This window comes from Sitophilus oryzae, unplaced genomic scaffold (genome assembly GCF_002938485.1).
Source record: "Sitophilus oryzae breed Bouriz unplaced genomic scaffold, Soryzae_2.0 scaffold_1442_pilon_pilon, whole genome shotgun sequence".
Taxonomy (NCBI): domain Eukaryota; kingdom Metazoa; phylum Arthropoda; class Insecta; order Coleoptera; family Curculionidae; genus Sitophilus; species Sitophilus oryzae.
Genome location: NW_022146107.1, coordinates 4,829,314 through 4,848,623, shown reverse-complemented (window position 1 = coordinate 4,848,623; position 19,310 = coordinate 4,829,314). Strand labels below are relative to the sequence as shown.

The window sequence follows — 19,310 nt, the reverse complement described above, 5'->3', positions numbered from 1 at the left end:
CTCAGTATGGCTCGTTCAGTTGCATGTTAACCGGCAACTATTGTATAGTCTTTTTCGAGAAATCGCGATAGTGTCACTGTTAATTTAAAGTCTGCCACAATTTCCATCTAGATTTACCTTTATACAACTATCAGTAGTGAATAAATAATAATAACATAAAATAAGCTCCGTAAAGCTGACAAATCCACAAAATTTGGAATCAAATTCAAATGTGTCAAAATGAATCGTCAAACAGAACTTTATCAAGGATCCCCACCTAGAGTGCTTTTTCCGCCCACCATGCATGAATACATGGATAGCATTATGCTCCTTCCTTAGTCTTCTTATTCAAAGATAAAAGTAAATAATAAAGCGCCTCTCGTGTTTGTTCGCATACTAAAATTTTCAATTATTGCCTGTAGGATGCCTGTAGGTATATATTTTTAATATATTTTTTAAATTTACTTTTTTTAATTGTAAAGTAATATATTATATTTAAATGGAATATATTACATATCAATTATGTCAATTACAGGATTACAGGTTCGTTTTCTAACATTTTTTAAATAAAACGAATTATAAAAATTCTATGTAAGTATAAAGAAAGTAAAATATAAAATAGACAAACGCATACTTACATTGCAATAAAACTTCCACTTTTAGTTTTGCAATCCAAACGCAATATTTCTACTTCACGAAATCACTGAAACTTCCGCGGCTGACAACGAAAACTGAAAAATATAACAGCACTTTTTATTTTGTACCTGCATATCAACATTACGCTGTACCAATATGTTTTTGTTCTTGAAATAATATAAATTATTTAATTATAACTTGCGAATTTTCATATTTTAACATGATTTTAACTATTTCTGACAATAACTAACTTTTTGTTATCAAGATGACATTTTAGACGGCAACTGACATATATGTCATAATATTTTAATTTTAAATATGTATGTAATATAATTTAAATGAATATAATGGCAACTTTGTACTAAGAAAACATTTATACATTCATAAAATACAACAAAGCCGAATAATGTAGTTTGAAAACAATGAAAACTGAATTAAAATTTAAAAAGTTAAGCGCGACCCCTTGTGTCAAAATTAGATGATTAAATTTTCGCAATTTTTACACCATTTGATGACCGGTGGCGCCTCTAGTGTTTGTTCGGGCGGTTGGTCTTTTACTCCCGTTTATGGCCATTAAATAAAAAGTTCTAAAGGGGGATGTTTTGTTGCTCTTAGCGATTTTTATCAAGATACATTTTTTACGTAAAAAATGTCGAAAATGTATATTTTGTCACTCTGTATAGGTACGGACAAAAAGTTATTACACTTCAAAACAGTTAAAAAAACTTTGTTAAAAAACATGTAGGTGCTGCCCCATACAAATACGAGTCATATTGACATAGAAATCACGTCAAAAAACACGCAGACGCCAACTTTCATCCAAATATCGACTACATTTCAGAAATTATTTGAAAAAAAACGAAATCTAAATTAAACTTCTACACCCTGTTAACACACGAGGTATTTCAGGGCATAAGTTTATACGAACTTTTTTACTTATTTTTATCAGCTTAATATGCTGCCGAAGTTTCCCGATACAATTCGGACCACCCTGTATATTTAGTATTTATTTTTAACGTGACACTGTTCAAATTTGCGCGCGTAAAACTCGTAACTAAATAAACCAATCAGATTTCATCAGATTCGTTCGGTTTGATTATGTGCGATGTGTTCTGTGGATGTGTTCTTTTTCTCTTTGATTGTGATTTTCGGGTGTATTTTAAGAAACGAAATTAAATAATTCAGTTTTTATACGTAATTATTCTATAACAGATCGAAAAGATACAGATTATAGCGTCCAATTTCCCTTTCTTCTGTTTTTGCTCCAGTCAGCTGATATCGTTCGACAATTGAGTGTCCTTGAATGTCGTATTTTTACCTAAATAAGGAGCTTATTGTTAATAATTACGTTTTTAATCATACATAAAACTATATTTAATGTGCAGTGCCATGAGAAACAGGCGGAATAAATCGCGAAATCTCACAAAACTTAATAATAAAAGTAGAATCATTATTTACCTGTCCTAACCTTAAAATTTATTAAAAGGTTAGTGGGCTGTGTATGTGCTTGTTCATATTTTTTAAATACGTAATTAATCATTAATTTTTAGGCAGAATATAACCTTTTTTATCGATTTCGTAGTATTTAGACGTCAAAATTTTTAGTTTTTTTGCCCGGTTATTTTCCAAATTAAAACTAATAATAGTTTTCTTTAAATCTACAGTTAGTGCAAGTGAAAATGAAGAAGAGGACGAAAACGAATTCTTCGATGCTGTAGCGGACGGCGGGGGACAAAATTCCGATGCAAATGATCATTTTACTCTCGATATAAGAACCAGGACAGGCGTGAGAAGGAACAGCTCGGATAGTTCAAGTGAAGCCGAAGAGACCCAAGAAACTAAACAGGTAGGTACTGACTAATAATTTTTTTAGACAATATTACGTGTTTGTTTTGCATATTTTCAGTTGTTGCTTTCAAGATACATATTCTATGTTATGTTTTTTACTCAATATACTGAGTTTGTTTCTAGTATATTTATTGTTTTCCTACGAAATACACATTCTATGTTATAAGAATAACATAAAATGTTATATTTTATGGTAATTTCTAATATTTTTTTCAGGTTGTTGTAGTTACAGGTGGTAAACATCCTACTAATGTAGTAAATAGTGATGCAAATAAAACTGATACAACAGTGGCTTCTAATGAAGTTACCAAAGGTACTACAGTTATTAAAAATAATTAAAATTTAGAATTTTTATGTGCGTGCTTTAAAATTCAATATATTTTGTTCTCTTTGACTGATTTTGATAATTTTTGAAGCAATTTATAGCTAAATTATTTGACTGTGTCGATTTATTGCGTCAATTATACAAGGAAAAACAAAATAGTTTGAGTGAAAGTTTGAAACACATTGTGGACTAGTTTTAACAAAGTAAATTAACAACCACTTTATAATGAAGGCGGATCTTTTCTCAATATTTTGTTTTTTTGTATTTATCTCGATAGCTTTATTTTTGTGGGAGATATTCGCTTTTGAACAAGACAGTAACAGTTTACAACAATTTTAGCATTAGAAATTTGCCTTTGCTTTTGTTGCTGATCAATACACCTATGAAACAGCATTTATTGTTTTTGTAATGTCACTGTCATTAAAAAGTCATACTATTCTTGTTTGTTGACAGTTTATCACTCTACCAGAGATGGTTATACATCCAGAAGTTGTGGCCGCTATTGTTGCTTTAATTGAACATGTTAAAGATGAACTTCTGGACTTAAAGCCTCTCTGTGCAAGAATAAATACCAACAAACAATAATTTAACTTTTCAATGACAGTGACATTAGAAAAACAATAAACTCTATTTCATAGGTGTGGTGATTAGGACCAAAAACAAAGGAATGCCTTTAACGCTAAAATTGTTGTAAATTGTTACCATCTTCTTCAAAAGTGAATATCTCCAACAAAAATAAAGCTATCGAGATGAATCAAAAAACAAACTATCGAGAAAAGATAGACCTTGGTGCTAAAGCGGGTTTTATATTCCTTGCTTTGTTAAATCATTCTACAGGGTGTTTCAAACTTTCGCCAAAATAGCAACATTTTGTTTTCTCTTGTATAACAGACACATGGACACCTTTATTTTTAATTTATAAATTAGGCTAAAAAGTCAAATAGTTTAGCTTCAAATTGCTTCAAAATTTACTTAAATCGGTCCACTAGAACAAAAAATATTGGACTTTAAATTATATGACATTTTTAAGAAAATCCTAATTTTAATTATTACAAATTATTATCAAATTTTTAGCCAGTAGGCGAAAAAGAAGAACCAGGGTTCCTGATAAACCCAATTACCCCTTAAACCTGTGGTCAATTATGAAAAATTGTATTGGAAAAGATCTGTCAAAAATACCTATGCCTGTCAATTTCAACGAACCTTTGAGTATGTTGCAGAGATTGACAGAGGATTACGAATATGCTAGTATACTAGATCAAGCTGCAAAGTATGTATTTTTTTTAAATACAGGGTGTTTAAAATTCGGCACTCGTCACGGGAGTCTATCAAATGGTTAGAAATACAGGGTGGTTTAAATTAGGGCAAAGTTGTCTATCACTGAGCCCAATGATCATTTGTTTAGTAATCGGACTTATCTTTGCCATTTCCGGAAATATGGCTGAAAAACTGAAATTTCTGGTTGGGTTTTTTATTTTTTATCTGTTTATGTTAGTTCGAAAAAATCTATAAACACATTCTCAAAGAGACTTTTTTAGCTTTATTATCATCCTTCAGTCCTCTGGTGTATTCAGAAAAATTGAAAACTACTGAAGAAGAACCTCCAAAGCATATTTTGAATATTAATACTAAATTAAAATCGTGTATTCGTTATTTTAGTGAAAATGTTTATAAAAGTGAACGCTGGTTATGTGGTTGTAAGGCACACAATAAACTTTTTTGTTGACCTTGTCTACTATTTGATCTAACACATACGTTCACAGCTTAGTTTTTTATCTAAATTTAGTTCTTTTTTTAAATTGGTTTGATTACTTTTTTTAACCTCATTTTTTGTATATTTCATTTTTGTAACTCCAAAATTAAAAACTTTAAAAAAAAACTTTATTGTGTTGGTAAAATGTTATGTATAATTGCAATTACTTACCTAATTTAAGCCACCCTGTATTTCGTACAGTTTCCTAGATCCCAGTCGTGAGAGTCAACTTTGAAACGCCTGGTATATTACTTTAAAACTGAGTTTATTAATTTTTTGTAGATGTTCCGATCCTTGTGAGCAACTGGCTTACGTAGCGGCTTTTACTATATCTTCCTATTCAACTACGGCTAGCAGGACAGGCAAACCATTTAACCCTTTGTTAGGAGAAACGTATGAGTGTGATAGGACGGATGATCTAGGTAATGTTTATAACAAAATTGTTATTATTATTTGTAAAAAAACATAATTTGGTAGATTAGAGTTGGGGGGCTAATCAAATTAGAGGGGTCGTTTAGAAAAAAGTGTTGAAGGGCTAATTATTATTTTGATTGAAATGAACGTTTATTAATGGATTTTTCAGTAGTAGTAGCGAAATATCTGCTAGAACTCAACGTTTTGGAACTATAAGCTTGGCGCGTTTCAGTTGATTTCAAAAAAATGTATATGGTAGTCTAAATCAGAAATTTTTGCTATATATTTCACGCCATCCTGGTTACAGTTCATGTTGATTGCATTAAAATAATATTGAGTCGTGGCTTTGTCATAATGTTTAAGTATTGTAGTTTTTTGCTAGTGCAGTTATTGAGACTATAAAACACTCTGGTACGAGGTTTGTGTGATGTAACACTGTTTCGGGTAGTAAAAAATAAGTGAAAAAGGCGTCACGTTGTGTTGTGATAATTTCAAATGTTAATAAAACTAGCAAAAAAATTTTAACGCCTAAAGGAGAGCGTAATTAGGGAGTTGTTGGGTGCAGTAACATTCAATAACTCAACTTTCCTGGATATTCAACTCTCCCGAAACAACATTTATAGCTTCATAGTTTCTCACACTGATTTGATCAAAAGCAAAAATGAAGTCAAGAAGTTTGACAAAACAAGTGAGTAAATAAAGTGCTCGTTACATAATAAAAACAATTAAATAGACATATACTATGAGAGGATAAAATATAATTTGCAATATTAATGGTATACTTTTTTTAATTGCCATGTTTATGTGTGATTAATTATTTTATGCACATCTTCTAAAATTCTAATTATGTACCTTTAAAAAATTTCGTTATAGCCGAAATAGCCCCAATTATGCCTGACTAGCAAAACCGGTGATTAAAACTATGCTCGCTACTGTAGTTGAACTCATCTAAAAAGTTTTTTTTAGCTGGAATAATAAATTATAATTCAAGTTAGACCTTCTGAAGATATTAAAATATTTACTTTTTTTATTTTTGGAATTTTCACAAATTACACTTCCTAACACTTTTAGAATAATAATTAAATAATAAATTTTTCGTATACTCGCTATTTAAACCCGTGTAGTTGTATATACTAGTTGTTTACGATATTCTCCGATGGTGGCAGCACCGGCGGAAAATGCACCAAGTTTACAGGGCGGCGAAAACGGAAAGATAGACATAAAATATTTTAGGGGTATATGTGGGGAGACAATGCGCACAATTTAAAATTATTTTGAAATATACAGAGTGTTTCAGAACTAAGATCCATACCAAAGTTATATTTTTTCTTATGGAACACCCGGTATTTTATTTCATTTTTGGATTCTTGGGCCCAAAAAAAGGCATTTATTATAAGGGTTAAATATGTTTAAAATCTTTTGAAAATCGTTTTTGAGATATTTAAAGATATTTAAATTTGCACTACTATAGAATAGACTATTAACACCCTGTACATTACTTTTCAGAATTAATTCTTATGCTGAGTTTAAAGGTAGAGAAAGAAACTTTACTGAAAAATGGTCTTGGCTCCTTAAATTTATACAGGGCGATCAAAAGTTGCTGATCTATTTTAAGGATATATTTTATATAAAAACTTTGTTATTTCAAATGTAACACCCTGTATTTTTTTAAATAAATCGAAGCAGATTCAAATTCTATTTCAATCTATAGTCTGTCCAACGAGAAGATCCGTGACAGTGATAGATGTGTCTGTCATTTTATTTTCAAAGTAGTTTATTTTATTTTACAAAGAAATAAGTTGGTACAACTGGAACACATAGCAGGAAATTAATATATTCAAAATTTGACTGACAAGACAAGTGATTACTTCAAAATATTGTGAAAAAACTGTATAAAATTGAAAAAATGTAATCGAATTATTTTATTTAACAAAAAAAACGGTGTGTTAATACAAAACAAACAAGAACAAGACACCACATACCAAAAAATATAAAAAAGAACTATTTCTTACTTTCAAGCTTCATGAAACTTCCCGCATTTATGATTATATTTATCAATATAACTTATGTACATATACAAATTTGTAATATTCGACAGGAATAAATAAAACAACATAAATAAAACAAACTATTTTATTAATAATAACATTTGCCAAATTTTATACCTTAAAGGTTGATTAATTAACTTTAATTTTAATTTTTAAACCAGTACCTTTTGACATTATTTTTCTGCAGTACTAAAATCCATTATTTACCTATCGTGTGATGTCGATATTTTACAGCTACTCCAGTTTTTAAGAGTTTTTAGTATGATCCTTCTACCATATACGAGATGCACTTACCTGCGACGAGATGGTATACAAACTTTATCGATGGTAACTTTCTTGGTGTATAAGACTTTCTGCCTGGGCAGCGAGTATTAACCATAAACTGTGCTCTGGGTCTACAGTTAATTTTCACTCGATTTTTCCTCCACTTGACTTCAAAAGACACAAAACACACGTAATAACACGAATCAAAATGCATCATCTTCCAAAACGCAGGGTATTTGACAAAAGTTGACACAAAATTATAACCTTTAATTTGGCAAGACTTTGACAAGCGTCAAAAATCCAAAGGCGAGTTCATACGCATCGGCGTCCGTTGGTCGTTCATCGTTCCGTCAAACCAATAAAAATCGATTTTTAAATAAAATTTTAATCAAGATGGCTGGTGTCGCCATGGCAATTTTCTAGTGACAGTTAGTAACTATTTTCAAAGTTGACATTAGTTTATCGACATTATTATTTATAATTTATAACAGTTTACTTAAATTTACCTACAATAGTTTAATATGTAAGTATTCATTATTTTATCAAGAAAAATAAAGCAGTATCTGCTGGCGGAACGAATAGATATGTTACTAGTGATATTATTTTGTGAGGAAATTGCTTCTTGGCCTCAAGGGCTTATGCTCAAAGATATCAAAATAGGAATCTTCCTGATAAGAGTTTCTTCGAAAAACTTCTTGTCCTATTTCGCCTGGTAGTGTGATTTATAAAAAACCTATTAGGCAGAAACCTGTCGTTGAAAGTGAAGAAAATGAATTTGCCGTAATTGGCTCTACAAGTATCTACAAGTCATCGTAAAATAATTCAAAGACTACTTCTTCGTTTTTCTTGATAGAATAATAAACACATATTTAATAAATATTATTTATTAAACTATTGTAGGTAAATAAAAGTAAACTGGTATAAATTTAAATAAGTCCATAAACTAATTTCGATTTTGAAAATAGCTACTAATCGTCATGTCAGTAGAAACTTGCCATGACACCAATAGCCATTTTGATTACAATTTTATTGAAAAATTGCTTTTTATTCAAAATCTGAGCCAGATAGGTTTAGAAAACCCTAATATAGTTTGAAAGAGCATTTAAATCTGCTTCGACTTATTTAAAAAAAAATACATAGTGTTGCATTTGAAATAACGAAGTTTTTATGTAAAATAAATGTTTAAAATAGACCAGCAATTTTTGATACCCCTGTATACATTTAAGGAAGGAATAACATTTTTCTGTAAAGTTTATTTCTCTACCTTTAAATTCAGCACAAGAACTAATTCTGAAAAGTAATGTACAGGGTGTTAATAATCTGTTCTATTGTAGTATGCAAATTTAAATATCTTTCAATATCTCAAAAACCAAAGATTTTAAACATATTTAACCCTTATAATAAATACCTTTTTTTGGGCCCAAGAATGGATGTTAGTTCTGAAACACCCTGTACATTTCAAAATAATTTTAAATTGTGCACATTACCTCCCCACATATACCCATAAAATATTTTGTCTCTACATTTTTCCGTTTTCGTATAATCAACCGAGGCGAATGAGGTGCGCCACCCTGTATATATTCTTTAAATCTTGTTAAAATTGATCTTTTAGGGCTCAAACTCACTGACGACCAGGTCGCAACGACCTGGCCGTCGGCTGGCCGGATGCATTGCGTTTTTAGCTGCGGCCAGATGAACGACCAGTGTCAACAGAGTTGTCAGATCTAACGATTTTTTACATTTTACCAATTAGAAAATATTGTTTCAGAAATGTTAAAATATCCGAGTTAACTAAAAAGCGAAGTTGCTATTCACAACAAACAAAAAGCATTGTGTACGCGCGACCGACAAAAAGGGAGATATTCTGTTTCTTTTTTCTACTGATATGGCGCCCTTATCGGCTTTAGAAGTAAACATATTAGTGCCATCGTAAAAAACTGGTTCTAAATATAAGCAGGTAGAAAGTTTAGCTTCCAGTTATTTCAATGTTTACAATATAACGAAGAATCTACAACAGCAATTACTTCTATTTTTATGAATGTTTAAGTTACTTTCTTAATTTTTTTTCAAAATAGTGTACCTAGTAGAAATATAGTCTAATGAACCCTGTTTGAAAAACGTTAAATTAAATATAATATTTAAAATACAGTTGTCCTCCTTGTACATGACTACAATACAACTAAAAAAAAATAATTTAATAAAAAAAACAAGTGGTTGTAGAAAAACTTTAAATATATTTTTTTTTATTTTTTAACATCGAAACTCAGAGGTATTATTATACCTTTGAGTTTACCTGTTATTACTGGTATCATACCAACCATAAATAGAGTAGGTATATCATATAAAAATGTTTTGAGTTTTTACTAGAATCGACCCTTGATAAAAAAAAAGGGATTAGATTTAAGTTTACCTTTGATCCAGTCTGTATACTATTTCTTTGGATTTTCTGCACGTGTGAAAAAACTACACTAAAACACTATATCTTATAGAAAATAAAATATTGTGCCTTGAATTTGAGGGATTTCATCTGAAAATTATTAATTTGGAAGAAAACCGGCAACAAGCGGCAGAAAATAATCATATTTCCGTGCAGTCTTCTGGTCGCAACGACCAACGGACGGCCAGGACGTTAGTGTGCGCTATCTCATTTGATTTAATGGTTTTAGAGGTAGGTGCGGCCTGGCCGGTGCGACCAGGTCGTCAGTGTGTTTGAGCCCTTAGGTTGCCCAACATGTTTTTGATTACAATCTTTACATTAAATTTCATAAATACCCGACCTTTCCACTGGAGGTGTTTTATTTTTATGGTTATCTAATAGTTATTGTGATTTATTATTAGAGTTATAAACAAATTTATAATTGAAATTCCTGAAAATTCTTTTTAAACCACAGGATAACTCTCTATCAAACTGTATTGAAATAAAGTTTGACTTATAATTTATCAGGTTGGAAATGTTTTAATGAACAAGTATCGCATCACCCACCAATCGTAGCCCAGTATTGTGAAGGCGAAGAGTGGCATTGTTGGCAGGAATTTACCATGACCTCCAAATTCAGAGGAAAATATTTACAAGTTAGTCATTCACATATTAATTAACACGTACATATTAGTATAATTAGCAAATACAGAGATACACACAATTTAATTTTAATAATGTTGGTAAATATACAGGGTCCGGCAATAGTGTAGAATCTGTAGCTCCTAGAATAAAAAACTTGGGAATTGCATTTTATTCTAGGAGCTACAGATGACCGACGCACTATTGCCGGACCCTGTACTTAGATGTTTATCTAATTTAACATTCTATTGCAGATTATCCCTCTAGGTAATGCCCAGGTAGAATTTTTGAAAAGCGGTAACAAATATTCGTGGAGAAAGGTTACCACGACGGTTCACAATATTATCGTTGGAAAACTTTGGGTGGATCAACACGGTAAATCTTATATTGAACATAAAAAGTTTGTATGTTTGAAAAGTAACATTTATTTTATTGTGACTTTTAGGTGATATGGAAATTATTGGAAAAGGTGCATCGGCAGGAATCAATTGTCAGTTGAAATATATCCCATACTCGTATTTCACTAGGGATTCCCAGAGAAGAGTGAAAGGTGTGGTAATGGATAACGGAAATGTAAAATGGGTTATTAATGGTACATGGGATGATCAAGTAAGTATCAGCCTTGTTTAGTTGCTCAACCGACTAGACAAAATGTGCTGCCAACTGGAGGACAAATCGTGAACCTTTCGGGGCGGAGTCAAAAATATCGATTATTTTCGTTATTTTCCTCAGAGTAATGTAATAATATAGCCCCGGGTTTCTGCGAACTTTAATAGTGATCAGCTGATTAAGAAATTTAAACGAAACTTTTATTTTATTGTAAATTGTGGATTATTTTTGCCTGTTCTTTTAAGAATTCTAAACCGTATTAACAAAGAAATTATTATTTCGATATGTTGGTACATTATTTATAATTTATGATAATGCTAATTGGCTGTTAATTAATATTTAAAAAAAAAGTTACATACCTATTTTAATTTGATTTAATGCAAGTTTATAAAAGAATCATTTCATTCTTAGATTATTTTATTCTAAATTGAGTGCTTTACGAATTTTACGATATTTTTTTTTAAACATAAAACTTTTTACATTTTTGATGGCAACTAATTGGTAAGGAAATTAGCCAAGAATGAAAAGAATTGGCTATAACATGTAATTTTTCGAAAAAAACATATTATACCTATATCGCTGAAAAGCTTAAAAAATGGCGCTTTTTATGAAGTCATGGCCAACTATGGTTTCCATTTAAAAAAACATTTGTTTGTGTCATATGTCAAAAATGACAGGCTTTAGAGAAAAAAAAACAGAAAACACAAACTCATTAGGTATGTGATTATCTACAACTTTTATCTGAAAACTTTTGTCTAAAATACCGTATGATCGAATAAAAGCGACGTCAGCGATGGCTATGAAATGACGATCGATGATATTTCCCATATAATTTTACATATAAAATGACAGCGATCTTCATTTCATAGCCATCGTTGACGCCGTTTTTATTCGATCATAGGGTAGATTATAATGGAATTAGAGACAAGTTTTAAAATAGCCAAAATTTGTTTTTTTTTTCGAAATATCTAATAAGCCTTGAACTTCTCCGAAAAATCCGAAAGGCGCATATTTATGACCCCACAAAACTGCAATTCATAGAGAACATCGTAGGAAACTCACCCGGTATAGTATTTAGAAGCTATTATTATTATTTGACTAGATTAATTTGATTAATAAGACTCGATTAATTTAATTTAAAATAAATTTGAACAGATTTTTTTTCGTATATTCTACTACCAGAAAATCAAAATTATATGATAACGCACTTTTCAACGAAGTTGAAGGAAGATATAGTGTATCTGTCACAATACTTAATAGAATTACTACAATTAAAAGAAAAAATACCCAAATACCTTCACCTACTACTCATCTACAAAATAAACGAATATAATCTCTTATAAAAACACTACACGACTACTTCTTGCATTCTACACTGAAAAAATTATCAAACTTACTAATTAATCAAACAAAAAGAAAAAATAACCAAATTATCCCTTAACCTACTACTTAACTACAAAATAAACTATAAAAACACTACTACTAAAGTATTTCTGGTATTCTACACTAAACATTATAATTAAACTTAAAAAAAATTAATCTAATTTTACATGACAACCACTACAACTACAAAGAAATAACAACATTTCTTAAAACTAGAAGAAACAGAACATCGATACGTGCAACCAGTATAATAGATCAAGCGGACAAAGAATATAAAATACTTTAAAAATGTGCATTGAGAAAGATAAAAATTTCTCGAAAATTATCTAAACAAACATTTTTTTTTCTCATCAGTGAAAAACATCGGCCTCGTCGGCCTTGCGGAATTTGTCGGGTATTTACAATGGTCGAATTGTATAATTACCAGCTTTTATAGCATATCTAATAGACAAAAAGTATCTGGTCGATTAGTAACCAATTGGCACAGTCCGAACGTTGAGTAACCAAAAATATTTTTCTGTAGTAAAAGACTGAAATACGCCCCGCCATCTGGTGCTTTACATCCATAAACGTCTTAGGTTGAGCTACTTTAAAAATTCATATACAAGGTTATCAGGGATCCACGTTCTCAATTTCAGCCCCCTAGCTTTTTTACTTTTTAAATTTACTTTGTTTACTATGTTTTTCTGTTTTTTACATAATAAAAAGAGTTTTGTGAAATTCTAGAGATTTGGTAGGTTTTTTGTTCTGATTTGTGGTTTTTTTTAGTTGGCAACACTGCGTTAAACTCATCACTCCTGTTTTTTTTCTCTTGTCTAGGTTGAAATAGCTCCAGTGACAGGAAATACAGGCAGCGCCAATAATCCAGTCTACCAAACCGGAACGCCGATAACCGCATGGCAGAGAAGACCTCCGCCTCCAGATTCGGATAAAATGTATAATTTTACATTGCTAGCTGCCCAGTTGAACGAACCAGAGGATCGTGTAGCTCCCACAGATTCCAGACTACGTCCAGATCAAAGGTTAGACCTTCAATATTGGTAATAATAAATCTTTATTTCAAAATTGTATTTAGTTCCTCTAGGTCTCACTCCTCACTCCTGCCTAGCATCGGGCTACGCGCGCTGGCCGATCCGTCGCCGTCGCATATTATTATATATCGGTCACAGATATCGATATAATCGATATCTCGATCCCGGAATAGGTCCTGAAGAACTAGTTCTTTGAGAAACCAGGAACTAGTTCCTTTCATTCCGGGGTCCGAATAGTGCATTGGAACTAGTTCGTTCACGAACTACACATATACATACCTCTAATTTGGTATGATCTATAGATTAGGGTTTTGAGGTGGTCAAGACAAATCTCTCGATATGACACCGGGGGGGGGGTGTATTTTTAATAAAAAAAAATCCTCTAAAAAGCCTCAAGTAATTAATGGATGCCCACTTATTAAATGTTGTAGGTATTTTATATAGTAACATAGATTTATTTCTGTCGTAGATTAATGGAAAATGGAATATGGGATGAAGCAAATAAGGAAAAACTACGAATTGAAGAAAAACAGAGAGCTGTCAGAAGAAAAAGGGAATCAGACGCGGAAATTGCAGCTGCTGAAGGTAAAATTACATACGAGATAATATTTAATATAATTAATTAATAATAATTATAATATACACGATGTCCCATATAACAATGCACAATAGAGATATCTCGTAAACCAGAACAGATACAGAGATGATTAAATTAGAGAAAAGTTGCGCAATGATGGACATTACTAATAGTAAAAATAATTATAATATACACGGTGTCCCGTATAACAATGCACATTAATAGAGATATATCGTAAACCAGAACAGATACAGAGATGATTAAATTAGAGAAAAGTTGCGCAATGATGGACCAACGTCATGTTTCGAAAACTAAAAAAATCCGATTGCTTCCGACGATATTACCGGGAAAAAACGAAATTTACCGATTTCATTTTTTGGTTTAACTGTGATTTGATATATATATATATATGCAGTGAGTCTTAAATAAGTGCAAATATTTTCATAGGTGGTATATTTCGACCCCAGGAACACGTCTATCAGGTTTTTTTGCTAAAAAAATATGTCGAAAATCGAGCATTTTCTTTTAAATTTTCCTGTATTTTTTCGCAAACTTTTTAGAACTGCCTGTTCACCGCAAATTTTCCCACGGTATAATTTTTTAATCTCTGAATCATAGCTACGGCTTTACTCTATCGTTACGGCTTTATTCTATGATTACAGCAATAAAAGGGATGCAAATACAGAAAAAATCCAGTGGCTCTCAAAATTTTTTCAAAAAAATATTTGTTTTTAAAATTTTAAAACTTAAATAACTAGTTATTTTGGACTTATTTGAAAAACGGTAAAAAGAAAATCTGTTTCTTTTATCGAGATCTACCAGCCCTAACAATATTTGCACTATTTAAGACTCACCCTGTATATAAAAAGATATATGTTATAAGAGATATATCCGAATAACAACATTATTTTCTTAAAATTTTAATTTATTTCGTAAAAATGACATACACAAAAGAAAGACAGACAATTGGTCAGTCAGTGTGAAAGACAAAGATAACCAGATAGTCGAATGTCGCTGACGTGTCCTCAACAAAAATGAAGCAAATTTACTTATCCACGAAGTTTTAAGATCTAAAGCTTCATTCAGAACCTCGTAATTAGTGGAATAAATTAGTGGTTTCAATTACACGTTATATTTTTTAGTTTACGATCATTCACAGTGTCTAAAAACAAAATAAAAATAAATAGAATATCCTAGCAACAGCTTCCGGTAGTCAGTTGTATCCATAGCCTAATATTTAGCTTATAAAACAATGAACTTTTGATTTTTAATCACAATTTCTCTTGACGGATGATAATCAAACGCCAAAATGACATTCCTCGTAAATTTTGAAGTATAATTAGTGGAAAAGTCAAAAGTTTGTTAACTTTTCCCAAGGACTGTATATATTCTAAAGGACTGTTCGATCGCGTCAAATCGCCGCTGTCGTAGTCGCCGTGGAATGCTACGTCACGCGCTGACCAGCGCTCCACAGTGCGGCGGATGGTTATTCTAGCGGGACAAAATCTCAAGAGCAATGTTTGGGACTTAAAATCTAAGAACGTAGCAAATGGTCTAATATATAGCAACTCTATGGTTAAATTTATTTATTTATTAACAACTTAATTTATTAATAAATAAATACAAGATAATAAAACTATGATATTATTCGTACATGACACACAAAAACCGTATTGAAAACTATTGCCAAATACATAAAATGATGATATCAAAAAACTCTTTAGCAGTTTTTTTTAATTAATTTGTAATCTTGTGACACCCTCTATAATTTATTTTAAAAAAATATATTTTATTTCGAAAATAATAATTAAGATAGATATTTTAATTTAACACTCGGTAATTGTAAATTCATATATAGTAAGTATCTAAGACAATTTTTAAACTCAGTGCCTTTTGATGGAGTTGTTTTGTTTTTATACTATCCGATTGAAATGAATCTTTTGGGCATTCACCTGTTAAGCTTGAACTCCCTGTGACTTAACTACCTGTGTTGGTAACTATTGGTAACTCAAAAGATCTACATCATTCAATATATCGATATTTGAAAAAAAAAGTGAAAGTTTGATATCTGCAGAACAAAGGCACAAAGGATTTTAACAAATAATATACGTACAGTAGAAAAGTACATACCTTTGGCAATCTTCAACATAATTTGGCTTTCTAATAAAATGTATAAGCACTTGTAAATATTTTGTTTTTCGTATGATCTCTGCCTTGCTGAGCAGAAAACGACCAAATTTGGTTGATAAAATGTATCGAAATACAAAAGAATATTCATGCATTTTGTATCAATTGGCAATGTTTTACTATTTATTCTTTCTAATAAAATTTTTAAGCTTATTTCTAACCAAACGCTTTTGTCCCGCTAAATTTATCTTCCAACGCACTGTGCGCTCGTCCGTCAAATGCAAAAATAACTGTCACTGTCTAAAATCTTTAGCGCCAACTTCAACTCGGTCAGTAGATGACGTAAAAAAACTGACAGTGCAGGAAGATAGGAATCGAACTATCCTTATCTCTATAGTATGCTTGAACTTTTCCTACTAATTGAAAAAGACTACCACTAATTTTGACGTTCTGAATGCATACATTGAAATTATTACAATAAAACAACTTCTATGCTAATTGAAACCACTAATTGCGAGGTTCTGAATTAAGCTTAAGAATTTAACTAAAAAAAATGTTTTTTTTTTACAGGGCGGCCATATACACCATATAAACCGCTGTGGTTTGAACAGAAAACCGAGGCAGGAAGTGACGTCATTACACACATTTACAAGGGCAACTATTGGAAATGTAAAGAGGAGCAAAACTGGTCAGAGTGTCCCGACATATTCTAGAGTTTTTTTTGTATATACTATATATTTAAACATATGTATTTTCTAGATGAAAACAAAACACATAATAATTATATATAATTGTTTTACAAGGGATTAATACATTTATTGGTGACTACCTGTTAGGGCAACGTTGCCATTTTAAATTCCTCAAATATGCGCTATATGAAAACTAAGCATAACTATGATTAAGCATAACGCATATTAGAGCATATTTTCAATCTCGATGCTTCTTTAACTGGCCATATATAATATGTTTTTTTATTGTTGTTGAAGCATGTTAACTAGACACAGATTGAATAAAATTCAAAAGCAGTAGCGTATCAAAAGTATGGGTTGTCTAAATTTATCGTTTTACAGTTATACAGTTTTACGTTTTGACAGTTATTAAGTTTCAATCATGTACAATCTTGTTAATATATGGAAAAAATTGTATATTGGATATAAAAGTGTGTGTTTTTTTCCACATAATCTAGTCTTCAACAGTTGATTGTTACTTACAACGTGGGTACGGAAATGCACGGTTTTAGAGATACAGGATGTTAATAAAACTTAAAAAGGTAGTTTTTTGTAGTTTTTTTAAATACCATTATATTTCATTGAGTTTGTTGTATGTAGCACTGAACATCAATGTTATAAATTATAATTTGATATCAAGTACAATATGATCGAAAAAAAATGGCGTCACCCATGGCTATGTCCTAAAAATCAAAAGGCGTTTCTATGGTTACACTACATTACTTCTACATGTAGTTTTCATTTTATGATAGATGGTTATTATTAATTTTGATTAACGTCATATTGTTGCTGATGTCAAAGTATCCCATTTTCCGATAATTATCGCCATTTCTGTAGCATTGAACTATATAAATTTTGTGCTTCTTTAACATTTTTAAACAGCAAAAAATATGACGTTAATTAAAGTTTATCAATGACAATTTATCAAAAAATGAAAACGAAACTATATCACCATTTGAATTTAGAATGAGTGGGAGGGGGGTTAATCACTTCGACCTTACAGATCCATTGTGTCCATATATCACCATAGAAACATCTTTAATTTTTGGGACTTTCAACTTTGGGGAAAAAATTCAACTACATTTTCATGTTTTCTTTAATTTCGTCTTATGAAGAATGCATTTTCTTCTAAATGTCAATAAAAAAATCCTCTTGCAAAGATAATCCGGGGACATACTGTATATGTAAAATTATATGGGGAATGTCATCGATTGTCATTTTCAAGACAACTGGACGCCTTTTTTTTCGATCATACGGTATTTTAGGTATTTTAATACTGTAGTTGCAAATTGAAATTTAATTTTTTTGTTTTTTTTTTATCTCAAAAACAGTTCTAGATAGGCATATTATGGGTTCTATACAAAAAAACCTTTAGCAAAATAACGTAAAATTCCCTAGTATGGAGTGGAAGAAATTTTTCCAGATTTTTAAGTCCAGGAAAGTAAGTCCAACGACAGCGACAGTATATATGATAGTGATAGTGACAGTCTTCTGTCATTTTAGTTCACAGGAAAGCCGTATTTACTGTCATTTTTTGTATGACTGTCGAAATCTTAACTGATTTGTTGGACAAACTTTATACAAGTATTACGGAATCTATATCAACTTGTAAGGGCTTTAATAGATATGATTTTGAGAACTATTTTTTTAGAGTTTTTGGTAAAAATAATTGGGAGTGTTTGTAGTTTTGATTATGCTATCGGTTTGATGGTTTTAAAAGGTATTCTGGAACATTTGAACTATAGTCAAACCACGTGACAAAAACAAACGACATATCCATTAATTGACAGCAAATGTAATGTGTCTTTCTTTTAGACAGACTAAAGTCGGTCCAATGAAAAATTTGACAGTGACATTTGTCTGACGTTTTAATTCATAGGTAAATCGTATTTCCTGTCATTTTTTGAATGACGTCTGTCGTTTTGGCTCAAACAGGTAAAAAGTTTTGTGTAAAAGGGAGTTTTTCTGTTATTTTATTCAAAATGCATTTCCTACATTTGTATAGATGGTATTTTAGTCAATGTTAAATAGAGATTGTATTATTAAAATAATAAAAATGTAAATAGAAATTGCTATGTCAATTGTTGTTTTGCGTTTTTTAAATATTTTAATAGTATCGTTGTTTATAAATACATATACAAGGATATTAATATGTAGGAGTTATATTTCAGTTTAATAGCATATAAATTTAAAATCTGAATATAAGTTATGTATCAATCCTTATTCGTTCTTTTTATGTGGAATATGTTCTTTTTCCTATTAAATACCTATCAACTGTTTTTGACCTTTTCTTTAATTAAATAACATAAAAACTTGTATATTTGTACATTAGAGGTAATTTTTCATTGTCCATATAATATATTCTATTGTATAATATATTATTTTATGTACGTTTGTTCCTCGTGGTTATTTTGAAAATATATTAGAATATTTAGTTTTTTTCTCGTCATGACATCAGTGTTTCTTATTTTACATTTATTATAATTATTCTTTAATTTAAAACTGTGGATCAGGTATGAAGGTTAAAATT

General features: G+C 30.6%; 1 protein-coding gene across 1 annotated transcript in view; it reads left to right on the top strand.

Annotated features, from left to right (window-relative positions):
- LOC115877250 (oxysterol-binding protein 1) overlaps positions 1-17,325 on the top strand; it is a 109,400-nt gene extending 92,075 nt beyond the window's left edge. Inside the window, exons 13-22 of the mRNA XM_030893400.1 lie at positions 2,198-2,461; positions 2,680-2,776; positions 3,863-4,058; positions 4,824-4,963; positions 10,212-10,339; positions 10,580-10,700; positions 10,771-10,934; positions 13,137-13,339; positions 13,818-13,933; positions 16,623-17,325. Coding sequence (XP_030749260.1) covers positions 2,198-2,461; positions 2,680-2,776; positions 3,863-4,058; positions 4,824-4,963; positions 10,212-10,339; positions 10,580-10,700; positions 10,771-10,934; positions 13,137-13,339; positions 13,818-13,933; positions 16,623-16,765 — 1,572 coding nt within the window. The 3' untranslated portion in view covers positions 16,766-17,325. The remainder of the gene's footprint in view (positions 1-2,197; positions 2,462-2,679; positions 2,777-3,862; positions 4,059-4,823; positions 4,964-10,211; positions 10,340-10,579; positions 10,701-10,770; positions 10,935-13,136; positions 13,340-13,817; positions 13,934-16,622) is intronic.
- Positions 17,326-19,310: the final 1,985 nt, after the last annotated feature.